A 21,799-nucleotide genomic window follows, 5' to 3' on the forward strand; every position below is an offset into this window, starting at 1 on the left:
ATAAATATACTTATCATATAAAAGAACTCTTATCAAATTTCCCCACTCTGAATTACTAGTACTTCAACCATTGACAATGAAGATTCATACACTTCAGTCTCCAAAAGTCAATGACTTGAATTCCTTGAAATAACAAATCGCTGACTATTAAAGCTGTCTTAATCGCATTTTATAATGATACGTTTACCCAATTTAACACAGAGCTGGACACAGAGAGTTTAGAGGATGAAAGGTTCACTTTCATTGAGAGCCGCGACCGCGCTGTTGAGGAAGCAGGCCCGGTATTGAGGTCAGACACATCTTTGTTGCCCATCTGGTCCTGGATGTATGGTCCCTCAGGACCTCCTGGAGCAGTCCCGGAGGTCATTGACCCTCTACACCCTCAGTTTACCCTCCCCTGAGGTCACATCGTGCTTGTCACCTAAGTATCGGCTTCGGGGACACCTCCAGGTTGATTTTTAGCGCCATATTGCGAGGCGGACACTCCTAGCTTTCTCCCCCCTCCAAGCGGACCACATTCCTCCATCCCAGCGGACGTACACCACAGGCTCTGTCGCTCTCTGATATGTTATCACAAGGTCACTGCAGTCACCTGACAGCCTCCTACACGACACTCTCATTGTCCTGGGCCCTGCTTACATTGGGACACAGCGTTATGTAACGTCATGTACTGATGTACAGTTCGCGTTACGTACGACAGTATAGCTTGTGTTATGGTCCTTCGATATGTTATTACAAGGTCACTGCAGCCACCTGACAGTCTCCTACACGACACTCTCATTGTCCTGGGCCCTGCGTTACATTGGGACACAGCATTATGTAACGCCATGTACTGATGTACAGTTCGCGTTACGTACGACAGTATAGCTTGTGTTATGGTCCTTCGATATGTTATTACAAGGTCACTGCAGCCACCTGACAGTCTCCTACACGACACTCTCATTGTCCTGGGCCCTGCGTTACATTGGGACACAGCATTATGTAACGCCATGTACTGATGTACAGTTCGCGTTACGTACGACAGTATAGCTTGTGTTATGGTCCTTCGATATGTTATTACAAGGTCACTGCAGCCACCTGACAGTCTCCTACACGACACTCTCATTGTCCTGGGCCCTGCGTTACATTGGGACACAGCATTATGTAACGTCATGTACAGTTGGCGTTACGTACGACAGTATAGCTTGTGTTATGGTCCTTCTCCGATATGTTATCACAAGGTCACTGCAATCACCTGACAGCCTCCTACACGACACTCTCATTGTCCTGGACCCTGCTTACATTGGGACACAGCGTTATGTAACGTCATGTACAGTTGGCGTTACGTACGACAGTATAGCTTGTGTTATGGTCCTTCTCCGATATGTTATCACAAGGTCACTGCAGTCACCTGACAGCCTCCTACACGACACTCTCATTGTCCTGGACCCTGCTTACATTGGGACACAGCGTTATGTAACGTCATGTACAGTTCGCGTTACGTACGACAGTATAGCTAGTGTTATGGTCCTTTTCTGGGTACCACAAGGTCGTTGTAGTTCACCCACCTGTTGCGGACACTAAGATTCTCCTTCAGTCGAGAATGTTGCGGCGGCATAGTTTCTTATCCGTACAGTTGATGGTAACTGACTTGAATTACACTATGGTACGCTGTACATTTCAACTTGCCCTGGCTTGAACTTCAATACAACTTCCAAACATCACAACCATCGAACTATATAACACAACTCACGTTCGGAGTGTGCGTAGTAAACATCGATATACTCGAGTTAGAAAGTTCATTATAACTCTAAGCCTAAATTTAAGGGGTTCCTGATAAATATTTTCATAGTAAAAAATGAAGTTGAACAAAAAACAGAAACATCACTGAAAAATCGGTTACTTCACAACTATTTTACACGCAATAGTCGACAGTACCGGCATAAACCTTTCAGCAGTCCAATTCCATTAGGGATACAAAGGAGCACCAGCACCACTCAACAGCGCGGGAGGCCAGCACCAAACAGCTGATTATAAGCGTGAAAGGTCGTCCCTCCTTGGCGGCAAAAAGTTCCCGCCACCGCATTATGTGGAGCACATGGTACGAGTATGTCAACCTTCCGGGGGAAAAACTTAAATAGTTCAAGGACTTGAGGGTTATTAGACCGTTATTCTCGAGACCGAGTAACTAAAAATTTTTTTAAACTACTGTACTGATATTTTGTGCGTTTCTTCTAGAGACATTGAAATTTTACCTAATGATAAAATGTCTCTCGTATGATTTACGGATTTTATTAAATACACCTAGACAAATTACTCGATATATTTAACATTTACACCAATCACAAAGTAAATGTTGGTCATCACCAGGTGTAATCGAAGACCAGGAGACATCTGAGGAAGACTTTATCAAGAGGTGAGTGCGCGTAGCGAACGAACGTTAACCTGGAGGTGAGTGAGCGTAGCGAACGAGCTAACCTGAAGGCAAGTGAGTGCAGCGAACGGGCTCCAACCTAAAGGTGGGTGAGCGTAGCGAACGAACTTCAACCAGGACGTGATTGACCCATGCGAACGAGCTCATCTTGAAAATGAACAAGCATTTGACCATTTGACATAAAACCACATTAGGAAAGGACGACGTCTGTCGGACCAGCTAGTATGTATTAAAGCAACAACACGTTTAACGCTAGTCCTCTCTCAGTGTGGCTCGTGCTGTTGTGCATTAACGAAATTACCTGTTATTTCGTTCATGTCACTGTTTTTGAGGCAACTACCAACCAATATTATAACCGTGCGCGATTTGTCCGCTACCCATATAAAACAGTTGAGAACATTCAAACCGCGTCGCGGCTGACTGGACAATTACACGTATTTTTCAAGACACTGTGTAAATTGAGGAGACGGAGAGAGTAGAGGGTTCACGGACACTCAAGCTGCGAGAGAGACAGAAATAGTCCTCAACATCTGTAACCAGCAACACATCACACATGGTGCCAGCAGCCAGCAGTCAGTACAGACTTGAACTTGTACACGGCTAGAGTTGAAACATCGCCACATAGGTTGGTATGTGGTGAAAATGTGTTAAATCGTAGCAATAACAGTATGACAACATTGTATAATGTTATATCGACATCTAAACTCTATCATCTATATAATGGCGGAATCTAAACTATGACAACATCTTTACTACTTCATCTAACCTGTATATAAATTACCCCGCCAAATCAAACCTGCTGACCAAGTGAATTCAAGTGAATTTCCATTTGACTTGTACTAGGCCTACAAGCTAGAAGCATTTCCTTAAAACTTACAGATTTATTAACTTGTTTATTAACATTATTATTATTATTAACATTAGATTTATTAAGCACTTACGTGTGCTGCGACAGGAAAGTTAAAGTGTATTTTTTAGTAAAATGTCAATAGCTTCTTCGTAATCTATAAAATGAACAATTTTCTGTTTATATCAAAATATACAGGGTGTCCTACGGTAGCTTATTCCCTATATGGGAAATTCTATAAAACATGCAAGTTTTATCAACTTTCCATATTGATGTTTTGAAATCTTAACATTGGTCATATGGGTTGCCAGGTTAGTTAACAAATAAAAAGTAAACAATAGCAGCTTCACATTTGATTATATGAACGTGTTAACAAGGAAACTGCACTAATACAACTAGTACTACGGTATGTAACCAGGTGACATGATATAGATTATTAGGGAGTCTACTACTAATAATCAACTTGATAATTTAAACATGATTAAATGTAATTTGTGGAATTTCTTCAATTTGTGGAATTATTCAATTACATGTGATAATGCTTTGTACTTTTGATTTTAGTTGGTGGTTTTAAGAAGGTCATTATAATATCCCTCTTTGTACTCGAATACACAAATGAGTAGACCCACTGACTTTCGCAACTATACGGAAACCCCGAATATTATCACGCCAGAGTGTAATAAGTTTCAAACCCACATAATTTTACATTTTCATTTCACTTTTAGTTTGATGAAGAAAACAGCTGGAATCTGTGTGTACAGATGTCGAACAAGTAGACCTACTGACCTTTCAGAAACGGGAAAACCCGAAATAAGCCGTAAGTGATAAGTTTCCGCCGATCATGTGACATGAATGTGAGTTCGGGATGGAAATACACCAGTAATCTGCGAAACTGGTTCCAAGTAGAGAACCAGCAACCAGCCACCAGCCACTGAAACTGGACCCGTCATGGAAGACAGGTCGTATCAAGTCCAGAGATGTAGCCACTAACACTACTGGAGTAGCGACGTGGATGTTACTTGCTGTAATATAACTAGGCAGATGAGTGGTGTAGCTAGCAAATAGCAATCTAAAGGACGCCGGTTCGATACTGGACAGTACAGTAACTTTAGGTTTGATACCATGCCCAGCTGTGCTCGGTTCTAGGATTTCCATGAATAGCCATAGCTTAAGAAACAGCTGATATTAGATAGCCACTGCTACAAAGACCATATCAACCTTCATACATACAGTGAAACCTCGATAACAAGACCCTCGTTAACGAATCATCCTCGATAACAAGTGTCATTTTCAAAATTTCTTATATTTATTTTACTTCTAATAAATTATTTATAAAATTATGTGATAATCTCAATGAGAGTCTTGTCATCGAGGTTCTACTGTATCTAGTTAAAATACGCACTTAGTGTACATAACTAATGATAAGTTATGTAAGAGGAAATATACGCGTGGTGTTGTTAGAAGAAATTTTAAAGATTAAATAAAACGACGACAAATTGTATTAAATGCCATGATGTTTTAAACAAATAAAGTTTAAGATTTATTTTAACTAAATATGGCTACTGCGTGGCTCGAACTATGTGCGGTATAAAAACTATATTTGTTACTACTTTATCCAGGGCCGTATTTAAACTACAACGGATGCTAAACGTATCAAACTTTATCTTATGTTTTAGTTCATATCTCAATGTTGCTGCTTCTATTCCTAGGATTGGTTTCGGACCCGGATTACTTTTATCAATGACCTAACAAAAGTTGTGCGATCTACAGCAACAAAACTAGGGATTCGACCAATTCCATCTTACAATGTAAGTATAAACAAATTACTAAGACACCTAATCAAAAATAGCTCGAGTTATTAACTTCAGATCAGACTATCCTGATTTAATTCTACAAATCCTGGCATGAATGAAATATTGGTAGTGTTAAATACACACGCGAATTGATAAAACCTGAACACGGAAGCTAAGTAGCATCTTGGGCTGATAAGATAGACACAGTTTGAGATCGTTCACGTTATCTTATCATTGCGGTCGGCACTCACTGTATTGACTTGTCCAAGTGAGCTTACAGTACTTAGATCACCGCACAGACCAGTTACAGTCTGTCAAAATTAATAACAAAATTAACAAAAAAATTATAATGAATTGAAATTCACCTAGTGAACGTCTAATTACGTATCCCCCCATGTTGGCCATATTTGAGTGTATGAAAATATCAAACATCACTGTCATACAACAAACGCAGCATGCTTCATCTATGCAACTAATAAGTGATTTTTCGCATATGTTCGCCTACACTAACCTACTAAAACGGATTTTTTGTAGTTTTTCTACGATTTTTCCTCCACAAGTCGCGGTTCGGGGTTTCGGCGCCGCCCGGAGTGGTCAGACAACTTGTCACGGAGCCCACCTAGTAAATAACGGCTCTCAAAATTTGTAATCCCGAACACCGTCATGCTATCCGACTCCATAAATGGTAGATGGTAGGTTCGCTTAAAACAACGGTTTAGTGAAAATGCAAAATCCTGCCTCCATCCTTCTGCTGATCAGTGTGAACATACAGCAATTTGTAAATTTTTACCTCTTATTTTCCCCCCAATCTCTTAAACTCAAAATTTGTTTGGTGGTAGCTAGAGGACTTGCTATTCCTAATTACGTCTCCCAAATAAAGATATTACGCCTATTTATTTAATTTCAATCCCCTAAGGCTTTCATGTCACCAGACAAACTTGGATTTTAGGCTTTCACATGTTTCAGATCAAAGTTTTATTCATGCAAAAATTGCGTTTGTTGATTCAAAATTGTGTCACAAAATCTAAAATTTCGCTAATTTATGCTTACCACTTTAGTAGTGTGTCCCTTAGCAAATATTGAGCACTTTTCCCGTTTATTTATTGTATTGAAACAGGACACAATCGTGTGCATTTTAAAATTATAAGTGAAAGAATGTGTGTGAAAATAGACTTATTACATTAACTGTTTTAGCCAGAACCGTCTATTAAACGCTTGGCAATAATCATGGTCTGATAAGTCCAATTTGAACTATTAAATAGCCACTTATTTGTCTCAGTATTAAACCGGTAGTTAGCAAGCAATCCACTTAGAGTTGCGCTACACAGTTATTAAGCGAGCAAATATTCAACTGTAAATAAAACTACTTAATCAAAATAGCTATTTAACTTCCCAATAGACTTTTATAAATGCCATAGTAGACGTATATTCCTGCTATATTATACTAATTCTCTGTTCGTTTAATTTACTCGGTTAATAAACAAAACCAATAACACTCAGAATCTTGATAAGCAACCCAGTAACAAAATTCCAGCCAATGAAAATGCGGAATAGTATACGATTGTAGTAAAATTCCAGCGCACAATAGAACGAGCGGTTTTATGGCCCATCTGATGATAAAAACGGTTGTTCGCCAGAACAGAGCCAATTATGTTAGTAGCGTCATAATAAATAAATTGGCTTCAATTGTAACCTCATAAAAACGTTATCTATGTGATTGGGTTAATCCCCTTCTTTTAAAAGCAAAACTTGTGTTACGCATTTGCATTACATTATGTTGCTTTTCCTACTGTCAAAAGAAGTTTTTTTGTTCTTTTAAGCGATAAGCATTTTAATAGTCGAGGAACAATTTTACACCCTCAACCCTTAAGTTTTCTCTCTTTGTATTACTTTGTGCCTTTAAAAATATGTTTCTGCAAGCAGCACCTAATTACCCTAGCTACTTTTAAGTAAGTTATTTTAGGCCGGGGAAGAAGTCTACGCAAAAAAACAGAAGTTAAAGCAAACTATATTTTTTATGTGTTTTGTACCATTAAAAGAAATGTCAGTACTGTATTCTTTTAACTCTTGAGCAATGAAACATTCTGGGAACAATCGTACGCATGTTTCAAGTGTAAACAAAAATAACTATCCTGTATTTTGTCGTGGTTTTGAATCATATGTTTTATCAGCTGGTCAAATCACCTGATAAAACTCTCTTCATTTAAGATCGCGTTCTATTAAATTACCCATTACCCCAACAATACATTACAATGATTCGCGATGTAGGGAGGCTGAAGACCGGCATGCGGGTACTTTAAACCGTGACGTCATCCACGATAATTGACTTGACCGGTTCAAGATAACAACTGACATGGACTCTTGCTACAGTGGATTTGTTTTGACATAGTGTTTTGACTTAATCTACAATTTAGTGAGAAACATCCAATTAACCTGTTTTATTTTGTATAAATTTTCTCGTATACCTGTTACACGAAATCTTTATAACTGTTGATTTTATGTTAGAGTACAATGTTTATTTTATCTTAAAATTTGTTCTTGAATGCGAGGCATTTTATGAGTACGGTACATTTGTGGATAATTACATTGATGCATAATGTAAATTTCTGTGGAAATAACAGATTTTTAAGTTCAAAAAACTAAGGGCAAGATGACTATTGTATTTGTGTCCAAATTGTTTTCCTTCTGAAGTAGATACAGTGCACGTTTGATTACCAATAAATATAATAAATAAAATAATTATTACACATATTTAGAAATACTGTACCTAATAAAAATGTTTATCTGTTTTAAAAATAAGAAAGAAGAGTTTTCCATTTGGTAAGGGGTGCATTTAAATTTAATTATTTACAATTTAGCAACTGCCTGCGGAATCTTTGCAACGTGTTCTATTACGGTATTTAATATTTTTATATCCCATTTTAGGAAACCGTACGTTGTTATTTCGATAAAACAAATCTTGTTGATTATTTACCTAAATTGTGATTTGATCGATTTCTTAGTGATTTTCCATCTCATATTGTTTGTCTCCTGATAGTTTTCACAGGTTAAGCTGAGGTTTTTGTTTGAAATTCTCAACAGCAACGGCGCCATCCATTTCAAAAATAGATCGTCTGCATCTTGGCTGTCGTCTCAGACGAGCTTTTCTGTTTGGCTAAACTTCATGTATTTCAACGTTTTTACGTTACGTTTATACGGTTATAAACCTCTATAGTGCACAAAAAACCTAGTAGGGATATTCGTGTATTGAGATTTTAAATGAAACGTAAAGCAGCGGCTACACTTACCCGATTCGGTCCGGTTCGGTCCGGTCCTCCAAAATGCGGAACAATGCTTCCCATGTTTTTAAATGGAGGTGGCTACACTTACCCGATTCGGTCCGGTACGGTCCGGTTCGGCGCGGAACAATCGTCCAGGGAGCATTCATCCGCATTTGGCGGAAGCATTCGGGGCGGACCGGACCGAATCGGGTAAGTGTAGCCACCTACTCCCGAAATTCGGATGAGGATCGGGTGGTTCCGTAAGCACTCGGCTACGAAAGTGATGAATTAAATTAGGAAAAATAGTTATTTGTAGGACATAGGCCTAAGAATTTAGGCAATCATGTTCATATATTGCTCGATCATGGAAGACGATAATTATGTCTACACGATCGCGGAAAATAGTGTGAATTTTGCCGCAATATTGGGAGACGATTACAATGTCTACACGGCCGCGAGGGATTATAGGAAGTTTACCGCAATTGCAAGCAAATACAACCAAATTTTTTTTAATTTTTCATTTTCTTTGCCCCCCCCCCCAAAAAAAGCCAATTGCCTCGCGCCCTAGGCACGTGCCTACCGTGCCTATTTGGTTAATCGGTCCTGACTAAACTCTTTCTGTATTGCAGTACTTGTGCCCATCGATATATAACTACCTTGTGCCCCGTGCTCGTGTGTGTCCTACAAAATATCGCACAAGTGTAGCTACCTCTTCCGGCCGGACCGAAACGATTCGTACAAGTGTAGCCACCCCTCACAAATTCGGGCCGGACCGAAACGAACCGGACCGGACCGAATCGGGCAAGTGTAGCCGCTGCTTAAGTTATTACAAAACAACTGTTAAAATGATCATTTATCAAAAATGTTAAACCCGACGTGATGATAAAAGTTATAAATAAACAGTTGGTCTTGTTCAATGACAGAACGTAAAATTATTATCACAATAATGTTCCAATTTTGTTTATAGGTTAAATACGCCTAACATGAATCGCAAAACTATGTTATCACTAGATGATTATGGTGATAATTAAGTAACTTTGGTCCACCATTTATAAAAATTAAACCACATAAAAACTTATTTTCTGTGGTACTCGGTCTGCCATCAAAATTCGAAAACATTCGACGCGTACCTTACATGAACATTCCAGTTGTTATCTAACAGTGCCTACGCCTACCAACTGAACAACTAGAGTTTACAATTACCTTCGTCAATGAGTCTCTCGACGTGCATGAAGACATTTGGGAACGCAGTTACTTGTTTGCGATCCTTCAACAGCTGAGCGAGATAGTCCGCAATGCTCTGTGTGTTGATGGCCGTGGTATCACTCATATTGTCTGTAAGTACGTACGCGCAACAGCTGATAGAACGCACGACTGCCGGGCACACAACAGACTGAGTGAAAATGGCCGCGCCTCGGTCGTCTGTCCGCGCGCATGCGCACAACACTCTGCTCTGCACACCTTTTACGGAGACCTCCGACAACACGCCCCCTCTAGAATCTCGCGTTCTTATTCTTCCTACCGCGCTGTGTTGTTAAACTTATCAAATACAACTTGAATGAGAGAACATTTGGAGTTTATGATGGCAATCGAGTCAGAATGTGAACTGTGCCATATCTTATAATTAGTTCATTCAGTATCCCTGATAACAATTATTTACATAAGTATTTTTCTGGATCTATTTACGTAGACGTTTTGTTTACGACTTATTTCTTGCTGTTTAACCAAAACCAACTGGTATTCGTAAACAATTAATTGTTTGTCCTCTGATATTTCAATCAGAAAACAAATTATATCTCTCTAGGGGTAACAGCAGCACACACAACTTCACATAAATAAAACACAGATGATTAAATCTGGCCACAATAGCATCAGATTTATATTTGCTTTATTTAAAGTCATAGAGCTGACTAGGTATGCACCTAAATTCTCTAAGCATAGTTGGTAAATAATACACAAATAATCCAATTATGATAACAATCGAGTTTCGAGTTGAATGTACACTGGGCTGACACGTGGGCTACTACAGTGTAGTCTGTAGATTTGGCGGGTGAATGCAGCGCATCTCGCGCCACTATCAGGTGACACGCCAGCTGTTCTCACTTTGTTATCTTGATCAGCTGATTCGCCGTGTTTACTTCTGATGACCGAAACTCCGGTTTGGCCAACAGATTTAATTTGATTCATTGAGCTTTTAGCTTTGCGTAGCTATAATACAGTAATATAGTATAATATACAGTGAATATGATACAGTAATATATAGTTTGTTGGTTATGAGGTGAAGAAGTAAAATTTCTAAAAATGATGTATACGAACCACATATTTGTTAAATTTGTTAAGGGCGAGCTGGTCGAGTAAAAAAAGTGTGCAGTATTGTCATTGACAAATTTAAAAAATAATTTAAAAAAATTAAGTATAATGCGGAATCTATCTAGGGAACAAAATCTATTTGAGAACAAAATTAATTTTAAGCATGACAGAAATTTAATAAAACTAAAACACCCTCACGGCAGCAAACCTACAGAATAAGACAATTTCCATACCTGTTAGATAACCTGGTTGGCTTTTCACTAAAGTATTCCCTTTAAATCGTCAGACTTTATCATTAACTTTAACGAGTACTTACTAAGGTTTGGTGCTGCAGGGAAATAAATTGCGTTTTTATTGAAATTTTAATACAGTAGCTTAGTATAAAATCAATGGATTTGTCAAATAATCAAAATATAAACAGTCAAACTACAACAGTTTATTCTCCAAATAACATGGTAATTTGAAATTTACAGTTTTTTTATTCTCTTCGTAACCAACAACGCTTCGATATACAGTACTTTGAATAATATCTTTAAATCTTTAAACCCTTTTCCACCACCGAGTAATACTATATTGTAAATACTGTATAGTGAAAGAAATATATCTCAGTGTTCTGTTATTAGAGCGAGACGAACCCCGTTTATCACTGCACCAACTAACTTGGAAAATCTTATACAAAAACCTAATTCCAAGTGATTACATTCGCTAATCACGATGTGACGGTAACCTTTAGCTTTAGTCTCGGCGTCTGTGTGGCAACCATCCCCATATGGTACGATTAACCACGTTACCTAGTATCCTAGAAACGGTGATTTTATCAAACCATATGTTTAGTCGCCTGATCGTCGCGTCGCTTATTTGGGTAATTTGTCTTCGTCAATCGCTTCACGAACATCTCTGTCGCGCTCGGCTCTCAGTCTAAATCTGTTACATTTTAGAGAAAAACTCTCTAGTTAGGTTTTGTAATCCACTAAACTCTCCTTTACGGGCAATCCCCTCCGGCCGAGTTGGAAAGGTGAGAAATACTTTTCCATTGCGTTAAGACTTGCCATTTAGAGTATCGATAGTCTATGCAGATCGCGATTCCAAATCGGTAAAAATCAAGATCGTTGTTGGAGGTTTATACTTAGGCTATAAAGCTGGATGGAGTAATACTGTGGTAATACGCAAATGTTTATTATACATTTACAATATATATCTGAAAAAAAATCTCCTTTATTGCCTTATGACCGGAGTGACGGTTCGAAGTATATAGCATGAATGAATGAATGAATGAATTTATTCCACCACATATATAAAATTACACAACCAAATTAACAAAAAAGAAACAAGGTTTTATGCAAAACCAAACTAATTAACTATAACTAATTAACTGCATAGATCGTTGTTGGAGGTTTATACTTAGGCTATAAAGCTGGATGGAGTAATACTGTGGTAATACGCAAATGTTTATTATACATTTACAATATATATCTGAAAAAAAATCTCCTTTATTGCCTTATGACCGGAGTGACGGTTCGAAGTATATAGCATGAATGAATGAATGAATGAATTTATTCCACCACATATATAAAATTACACAACCAAATTAACAAAAAAGAAACAAGGTTTTATGCAAAACCAAACTAATTAACTATAATTAATTAACTGCATATATGTGTCAAAGGTTGTTCCTATCTATTTAGTCCTGGAATTAGCAGATACTAGTGTACCTGTTGCTCGAATTCGAGCAATTGCGAAGCATTACAGGCGACTCAAAGATTATGGAAATACTCACGATCTACACAACAGTTAGATATAATCAAAATCTTTTGTAAATATCTTATCTTTTTTCAAAAAGCTTATCTTGTTTTTTTAGTGTTTTCTACAAATTTTTCTCTCTTATAGCCGCATTAGGTTGTCTATGACAACGATTATAAATGAAAAAAAAATTATTTCTATTCTTCTACTTGGTTGTGTTCTATGACTTTTTCTATGTTTCCATTGTTTGCAAATCGGTTATTTCAATGATTACTCAAGAAATGTAGAACAGTGTTAATTCAGTTTTATTTTTAGCCTGTATCAAATTGTCCAGGATTTCTCGCTCTTTTCCATTGTAATAATTATACCAACCCAATTTTCATCTACAGATGCAATATGCCAACAAATATCACCTACGTACAATCTCCAAGAAGTGGTAAAAAAGGCAGAACATTGTATTGCAAAACGTGACATGATGCAGAAGAAAATCCAATTTAAAATCAGAAAAACCTATTGCAAATACTGTACTTCATTTTGACAAATTCAATAAATCACAATTTAAATATTAATAGCTGTTTCATTAAAAAGGAGTGTTTATAGTTATGCATATGGTCGTAATGTAAACAAATCTGAAGAGGCAACTTTAAAAGCTTCTGGGACAGAGCCCCAAGGGAATTTACCTCGTTCCTCTTTTGATGGCTCATCTACAGACCAAGACCTTTCTTTAGAGACCCCTACCAAGTTTCTACGCCCAGCCGTTCTCTCAAATTAGCTATGACAAAAACCCCATTTTCCTCCATAAGAATAACATGGGACGGGAATTTAAAGGCCACTGGGTCAGAGCCCCAAGCGAAATCACCATGTTTCTCTTTTGATGGCTCATCTACAGACCAAGACCTTTCTTTAGACACCTCTACCGAGTTTCTACACCCAGCCGTTCTCTCAAAATAGCTATGACAAAGAAAAACAGTTTCAAATTAATATATAGATAGGCTGTACCTGTGCGTCTGCTAAGTTGCTATAAAGATTGAATGAAATTAACATCACCATCAAGTTGTGTTGAAAGACGTGTTTTGTTGTATGATAGCGCGTATACGAATGATAGTGAAGCCTCTTGAGAAGATGTATGCATCAATTTTGTTTCTCAGTCGTATCCTAGAGTGGTTTAGAATGCCCATTTGGTCCGGGGTAAAGCAAGTACAAGTCGGCGTGGGGGGCAATCCGAGTATTCGAGCCTACACAGCATATAGGGAACCATCTCTCCCTAATTGTACGAAATCACACTTTATTGAAAGCGTCTAAATTTTTTTAGTTTGTTGATTATTTTGCTGCGTAGACTTCTGAGTCTTCTCATGACTGGCGACCTTCGATCTCCCGATTTTTACGATAGCACCATAACTGAGTGTAAATGCACAACCGTTTTCCCCCAAAATAAACTATGCTAAATATTTCCCCCAAGAAAAGCTCGGCTCCCAAGTACCCTATTGAAAATTTACCGCTTACGGGCAAAAAATAGAAAATTGTTATAAATAAATATTTACCCTGTACAACGGTGGATGCTGCATCTGCGCATCACATCTGCCATGGCTGTGGTGTGGTTTGGTCATTACCAGTCACACAGGGCCCCTTGTGTGGCGATATTGCTGTCATCTGGACACTCAATACCACTAACTAACACTACACATTCGCTGTCTTGCAACACAGTCGCGAATGAAAAGTACAGTACACTCAAGAAACACTAACTATTCATCCATTTATCTCGAAACCTATGTTGATTTTCTAATCGTGTGAAAAATATTAATATATGTTTGAGATAAGATGAAATGAGATTAGATCAAATTCTTTGAAATGAGATAAAATTAGATGAAATGGGATGAAATGGGATGAAATGGGATGAAATGAGATGAAATGAGATGAAATGAGATGAAATGAGATGAAATGAGATGAAATGAGATGAAATGAGCTGAAATGAGATGGAATGAGATGACATGAGATGAAATGAGATGAAATGAGCTGAAATGAGATGAAATGAGCTGAAATGAGATGAAATGAGATGACATGAGATGACATGAGATGAAATGAGCTGAAATGAGATGAAATGAGCTGAAATGAGATGAAATGAGATTAAATTAGATGAAATTAAATAAAAATGAGATGAAATGAGATGAAATTAAATTTAAATGAGATGAAATAAAAAACAATTAATAAGAGTTAGGAGGAATTTTTCATCCATTATCTTTCGCCGTTGACTCTCTAGTGCACATTAAAGAGTCTTTTTTGAGTTTTGTGATCCAATGTACAATATGTTTTAATTTTTTCATCTGCAACGAGTCAACCCTATTTTGCGACATCCCAGCCCTTCATTAACACACACCTGTATCTCTGTAGGTAACCTATTGTCTCTGCCAAGGCTCAGCCTCTGTCTGGCCTTTCACGACAAATACTCGTGACTACGTCAGCATCTTCATCTTCCAGATAGAAATGTATCCCCTTGCCACACTTACACAGGTGGAACTGCCGTCATTTAGCTATTAGATGGCCGATTAACAAGTATTTGGGAGGTATAAAATATTTAAGAAATATTTGTATACTACTTATTTTGACTTCCTAAAGGTAGTCGTAAAGCTGGTTCTAAAGGTGGTCCTAAAGGTGGACCTAAAGGTTTTCCTAGAGCTATTGCTAAAGGTGGTCCTAAAGCTATTCCTAAAGGTGGTCCTGGAGCTATTCCTAAAGGTGGTCCTAGAAAAAAGGTGGTCCTAGAGCTATTCCTAAAGGTGGTCTTAAAGGTGGTCCTAAAGGTGGTCCTAAAGGTGGTATGTCTTCTGTAGTGTAGTATACAAAAGCCAATGCTACGGCTTTAAGGTAAAGATAGGATTATTATCTGGACATGCCTTATCAAAAGTCCCTCTCAATCGTTTTAATTGTTTCTATTTCATTACACTGACACATACCACTCGAAGGATATAATTCAGATACCATTCACATAAAAACGATAGCAACTGCGTGTGCATGTTGGGATCAGTTCCCGCGTAAACAACCGCCCGCCACTGATAACCCGCCATTGTTGCCGCACTGCTGCTCTATAATTGGCAGCGAAAGTGCGAATCTCTACGTAAACGGTTATAAGTCCATATCGGGGAACAAACCCCACATAACTCCTGCGGGATTAGATCTGGGTTTCTCACACACCGTAGGGTTGCGTTTGGCAATCCTAACTGGAGCACAGAGCACATTATGTTTAAAACATGGATTAAATATAGGCCTACTTACTTAAGAATGTATCATCCTTACGAATAATCTGATGACGGTGAACGCGATAACTTAAGTATTTTTTTCCGATATTGATGAAATTTAGTTTAGAGGTGTAAGGCGGGATAAACTTGAATTAGTTCGCAAACCAGCATGGAACGGGGTTTTACGGGGAGTTTTATGGGGTAAAAAATGGTTTTCTCATTTTTGACCCTCAAAATACAAAATTTCTCAATTTCTCTCTGGATCTTTTTAAAGAGCTTAAAAAAAAACAAATAATTTAGTGTTTTCAAAGTAATCAAAGTGTTTTTGTACAGTTATTGGTAAAGGCAAAAATTCAAAAAATTTCAATTTAAAATTCCCATATTATTCTTATGGAGAATATTGTAAAATGTTGTAGTTTGCTTGTTATTATGGATATATTTTGATCAAACTTGGTAGGCCTAAATTTATTTATTTTATATTAAGTTATTAATATTTTACTATACCGTCCCTGTAGCAGCAAGCCTATTTACTAACAAAACCTAATGTTAATAAAATACATTGAATTGAAAATCAATTTAGGCAACTGGAAATTCGCTTAGTCGGCAGGTTTGCTGCGGCGGGGGTTTGCTTGTTTGTGGATATATCTTGACCAAACTTGGCAATTTTATTTATTTTACACTAAGCTATTAATATATTACTAAAACACATTTTATTAGTTTCCTTGTACGCCTAAATATGCTGTAAATACAGTATAAGTTATAACTATTACTTCAACTGTTTTTGGAATGGAAGTGAGTCTACAATTATATAAATAATTATTCAAAACTGGTTAGCATAGCTATAACCAATGCATTTACATAGACTTTTACATTATCTACAATCGATGATATCAATAAACTTAGAAAACAGTCATACCTTACTTTGGACACTGCAAAATGTCAAATCCACTTAGTGTCGTAAAATGCCTGTTTTCTTGTGTGTTTCGTTTGTTTGCTATTGATCTATATTGTCTCGTTCTCTTCTGTGGTTATAAGTATTGAACTGAAATAACAAGAAAAACATTGAAAACGCAAGTGACATATTACTAGCTATTACCCACGGGCATCACCTCGTTTGACTTCAAAGGTTTTTTCTTAGTAGTCATGCTTCAAAGTATTGATAAAACTATTGATTGGTTAAGTTAAGTTGAAATAAACAAAACAGAATACAGTAATACAAACAAATAATCACAACTGATTTTAATCTTACTAATATTATAAATGTGAAAGTTTGTGTGTTTGTTTGTTTGTTTGTTTGAAGTTCAATCACGCATAAACCACTGGACGGATTGGGTTGAAATTTGGCATTATGATAGCTTACATTCCCGATTAACATATAGGCATATTCTTATCTCAAAAATCCTTTCGGGCTCCGCCCCAGTGGCTCTGTAATTCCCCATGTTGACCTTATGAGTATTCATATTTAAAGGGAATTAAAGAATTTAGTCAGCTGTTTCAACTAAAAAAAGTTGGTTCTATGATATGGAAAAGCATTAAAAAGTTATAAGATTTACCAACAGGGTGCAGCACTATATTTTTTTTGCATTTATGAAAACAGCTAATTTGAACTAAGCAGCAACAAAAAACTGTGATTCGCAATGAGAACTGTCAAAGTAGGATTGTTTACAGTTATGTATATGTTTTTCATTTCATGAATAATTTGTGATATTTTGCGAATTGATAATTTATTTTTCTCTATTGTTTAGGTAAAATGGTAGAACATTATGGCTATGGTAGATGTGTAATACTATAGAATACTGTAAATTTAAAAAAGCAAATTTTATCAAACTGTGTCCTCCACCCATTGCAATCGCAAAGCTTGAGTATAACTACAATAAGCATTTTATACTTATATTCCAACTCCGTACGAAGGACGGGTACTCTGCTAGTAAGGAAATAAATTGAAAAAATAACAAACAAATAAGTACAGCCATTGACTATTGGATACAGAAGTTGTTGTATTAATAGTCAAAGGTACAGCTGAGGTATTTTTAACATTGGGTATATGAAAAGTTCTCTTTAGAAACGAATTACGACATTAAAGGGCAATTTATGAAACAATGGATAGTTTTGCGCAAGGTTTCTCGTCATGACGAACATTTTGAGTACCTATATGGTTTATGGGGATATGCCTTTTAGTTTTCTCAAAGGTTCATGGGTACTTTAAGCTTTATATATGGATTATTTGATTTCATATGTGACAATAACTGGAGGACAGTGTGAAGAGAAACGCATTTTTGAAATATGTAAACAAGGGAAATTAAATTCTCATGTCAATAGTTTGCCAACTACATCAACAGGTTCCGCAACTAACTTGTAATACATCCACCCAATGCTTATAATAATTTATACACTGTAACAGAAGGAGTCAGAATGAAATAGCACGAGTGCAGCGGCCCGAGCGATACCATATGTGAACGAAAATAAACAGCTGATTATACAAACCATCTGATCCCACATCCCTCGTCCAGTCAGGCTGATATAGTCACAAGGACCACGAATGCTTCTTAGTTAATTTGATATGTTTCAAATATACGTAACAAACCGTATTTGTCCATAATGAACCATCTGAATTAATGTATGTTTTAGGCCTTATTTTGTACAGACATTTAAACAAATAAAACCCGGGAACAAGAAGAATGTTGTTAGTTCACCAAACAAATGATTGTCAAAATCCGTTCACTCCATGAAAATCTAATTGAAATGTAAAATAATTTTGTAATTCTGATTTCTCATTGTATTTTCTGAATACCTGTTGCATATTCTTTCTTTAATTGCTGATATCTGTTCATTTACGGTAACGCATCAAGGAGTGATGTATAACTAAAGCCAAAGCTAACTAATAATTGTAAACCACATAAGCAATTTTCCTTTTGTAAATTATTCATATTTGTAAGCCTCAATATACAAGGTAAAACATATTTTTTATCAAATAGTTTAAAAGTTTCTTTTTTACCTTTCATTTTCTTAGGCTCGTGTAGGAAAGAGTAATTTTAGGACCTTAGCGATGAATTACTATTTTTTATTGGGTAAGTAACAATGCAATGCCTCGATTATCTAGGCTACTTTCCCCCATTTAATTGCCAATTTTATATTGGATTATGGTAAAATAAGCAAGTATTAAACTTTACAAAAAATATACAGGTCCATAAGCTTGTAAAAAAATTCGAGGATCGTCAACAAAAACTGAAAAAAATGAAAATGTTAACACAGTTTTCAGGTGTTCATCAATCAATCAATAAATTAATCAATTATTTAAGATGGGGACGCCACTATGTGCGTATTTTAACCCAAATATGAGTGAACGATGAGTGTAGGATGAGTGGCGCGATCTTGTAGTCTTGTTAGTGACTAAGGCCGACATGTTCCTTAGACACAGCTGTTAATTAATAGCCCAAATAGCTAAAGGCAACTAAGGGACCTACAGTTTAGAGTGGAATCCGAACCAAATTCTTTCCTTGGTAGTTAACGAATTGGTCTAATCATCACGATAGCACTGCTGATAGTCGAGTACTCACTCGCATTCGCATCCACAGTGCATGCCTATAAATATCCACAATTCGTAGCCGAAGGTACAGTAGGGGGTGTTAACGTATGGAATACAGCTGTATTTCTATCAGCATTGTTGACCTTGTCGTCAGCATCAGCAATGCTGAATGCTGCGTGAAAGTTGACTAGGATAGGTCAAAGATGTAACTCATATCGTGGATATACGGTTGGTTATTGTACATCTAACTGTGTCATTTTGAAACTTGATGGACCGCTTACTGCAGTAAGTCAGGAGTCTAATATACCATTACTAGGTTCGTTATAACATTTGAATGGGAGTATTGAGTATTGAATGTTCAAACAAGAAATAAAAATTAGTCTCCTATCAGAAGTGTATTAGTGGCTTTTCATAATAAATTGACATGGTTATGTATTAATAGATGATACTTTGGAATACACAGCACAGTTATTACACATGGGGAGCGAGCCACCAGGTCCAAATCCCGCCAAATCACCAATGTATTTTATCTAAGTGATAATACCGCAACCCATAGGTTTAGCCTGAAGTAATGTGAACAACAATCCCGGGCTCGTGCCTAGAGTTCTAGGACAAAAATAACACTTTAATACAGTCTGTAATTGTAATCTGAAATGGCGACCATACGAAAGTAGGTATGACTATACTCACATGTTCATTCCACTCTCCATTTTAGCCCAAACCTTGGAACATATCTCTACCCTAGTAACAGTAGGGACTATACTGGTTTTCTCGTATAACATACATTTTAATTCTGAGCCTTATATAAAGCCTCCTCTACCAATCCTTGAATTTTATTATCTTTCCACCAAATTCGCCCGAAACACTAATAACTAATTCAAATTATTGCACCTACAACAAACACACGGACCAGTTAAAGGTTATAGGCCAACCTATTTTTATTCCAAATCTATTTAATAACCAAGCTGACTGAAATGTGTTGGAATATGTACACCATTAGTATTTAACAGCTGGGTCCAGTTTAACTATCAAAACAATTGTATTTTCTCAGGATCAAACCGGAGACCTTTTGATTTCTAGGCGAGCACTATAACCACTCAGCTATCCATTGCAAGTAGGCAGAATTTAAAATAAACAACAACTTAGAAAAATGTCTAAAAACTAATTGATCAGAAAATAGGTTAATTCGTACCACATATTTTATCAATCTCTCCACATGTTGTGTTTCTCTCGTTTCCTGACAAATTGGAAACATTCTCTTTGATCCCAAATGTATATCGAAATCAGTTTGGTTTAGCTGAACAAGGTCCACCTGGTAAGTGGCCAGTTCCTCATCCAAACTGGACCTATGTATGCAGCTCCGCTTGTATCTTGACATGTTATTTTAGGATCTATTGTAAAGTAGTTGTAAACATAATTCGTTTATTTAGAAGACAAAAAAGAATTTCGTACCGGTACTTGCCATTGGGGTATGAGCTGAAAAGTAAAAAAAACTAAGAAATATAAAGCTACAAAAAAACACTATTGTAGATTTTACATATTTCAGAGATTTTAAGATTGTGGATGATATTTTACTACTCATCTAAGACTTACAACAAACTGTTTATGATATTCTTTGGTTTCCGACGGTTTGACTATCATAAGGTCAATGGTTCGATATTAAGTCAATAGTTTTTAGTGTGTTTCAAACTGGACCAGCTCACCTTGTATTTGGGTTTTAATGATCCTCGCTGAAGACAAAGATGGTGTTAATCATTAACAAAGCACAATGTATCTCACTTTACAACACACTAATCCACGGTTAATTTTTGGGCTTAGTACGCATATTCACATCCCCATCTTAGTTATCCTGAGCTGCTCAATTACCTGCAGGACCAATATAACTATGGACATCGACATCATGTACTATGTGAAAAGTACATGCGAAACTTTGTTATCAAACCTACCCAGACCTCCTCAGCCTCCACTCCTACGACCTGTTCCTCCCACGACGCTATCTCCTGGGATCACAGGTGGCGCCGACGACGCCTCAATTTGGAGCCCACGTAGGGTGTTCGCAACATAAACATTTATTTGCACCGAATTTCTCACGAGGTTTACGTTCTCGTAAAGCTGACAACGTAGTCCGTACACCTACGCCTCCTGCACGTACTGCCTAATGTGGCTGAGCGTCCTACGTGCGACCTACGCTCCGGACACTCTCCACCACGTCATAGATTGCTGATAAACCGAGTTATCGAATTTCACATTTGCATAAACTTTTACTTTTGAGTTGTTTTTCCACAGTGTTTAATGTATATTCACACCGTTGCCTGGAGTAATAAGTTTAATTGTAACAGATCTGTACAAGCGTGAGTAACCACGTATTGTAGAATGTTGACATAGTTGTCAGTTTGCTAGTCGCGCCGTGCCACAGCAGATGCAATACAGAAGCTTGCGTGTGCTGCGGAGCCTTCAAAATGTTGGCGGAGGGAAAGTAGCTGGGTAAACCCGAACGTATACTACTTATGTTATATTGAACTTTTTTTGCCTTATCTACCTAAATTAGACTATTTTAAACACTTTTTACCATTGGCATTTTTGGGGGAAACGCCTATTTTACCCTGAAAATCATGTTTGAAAATCAAGAAAATGCTAGAAATCAACGATTTTTGGGGCTTGATAATTTTCTTTTTAA

The 21,799-nt window shown here is 37.1% G+C and overlaps 1 protein-coding gene across 6 annotated transcripts in view; it reads right to left on the reverse strand.

Moving 5' to 3' along the window:
• LOC128990939 (protein held out wings-like) overlaps positions 1 to 9,748 on the reverse strand; it is an 84,256-nt gene extending 74,508 nt beyond the window's left edge. For 3 of the 6 annotated variants that reach the window (XM_054413605.1, XM_054413608.1, XM_054413603.1), the window contains exon 1: positions 9,517 to 9,747. In XM_054413605.1, the coding sequence (XP_054269580.1) occupies positions 9,517 to 9,643 (127 nt within the window). In that variant the 5' untranslated portion in view covers positions 9,644 to 9,747. Of the gene's footprint in view, positions 1 to 9,516 lie in introns of all 6 variants that reach the window. The other 3 variants (XM_054413609.1, XM_054413606.1, XM_054413607.1) reach the window with 2 other exon arrangements.
• Positions 9,749 to 21,799: the final 12,051 nt, after the last annotated feature.

This window comes from Macrosteles quadrilineatus, unplaced genomic scaffold, assembly GCF_028750875.1.
Source record: "Macrosteles quadrilineatus isolate MER2022 unplaced genomic scaffold, UCM_ALF_1.0 Scaffold_3__2_contigs__length_128488019, whole genome shotgun sequence".
Classification (NCBI taxonomy): domain Eukaryota; kingdom Metazoa; phylum Arthropoda; class Insecta; order Hemiptera; family Cicadellidae; genus Macrosteles; species Macrosteles quadrilineatus.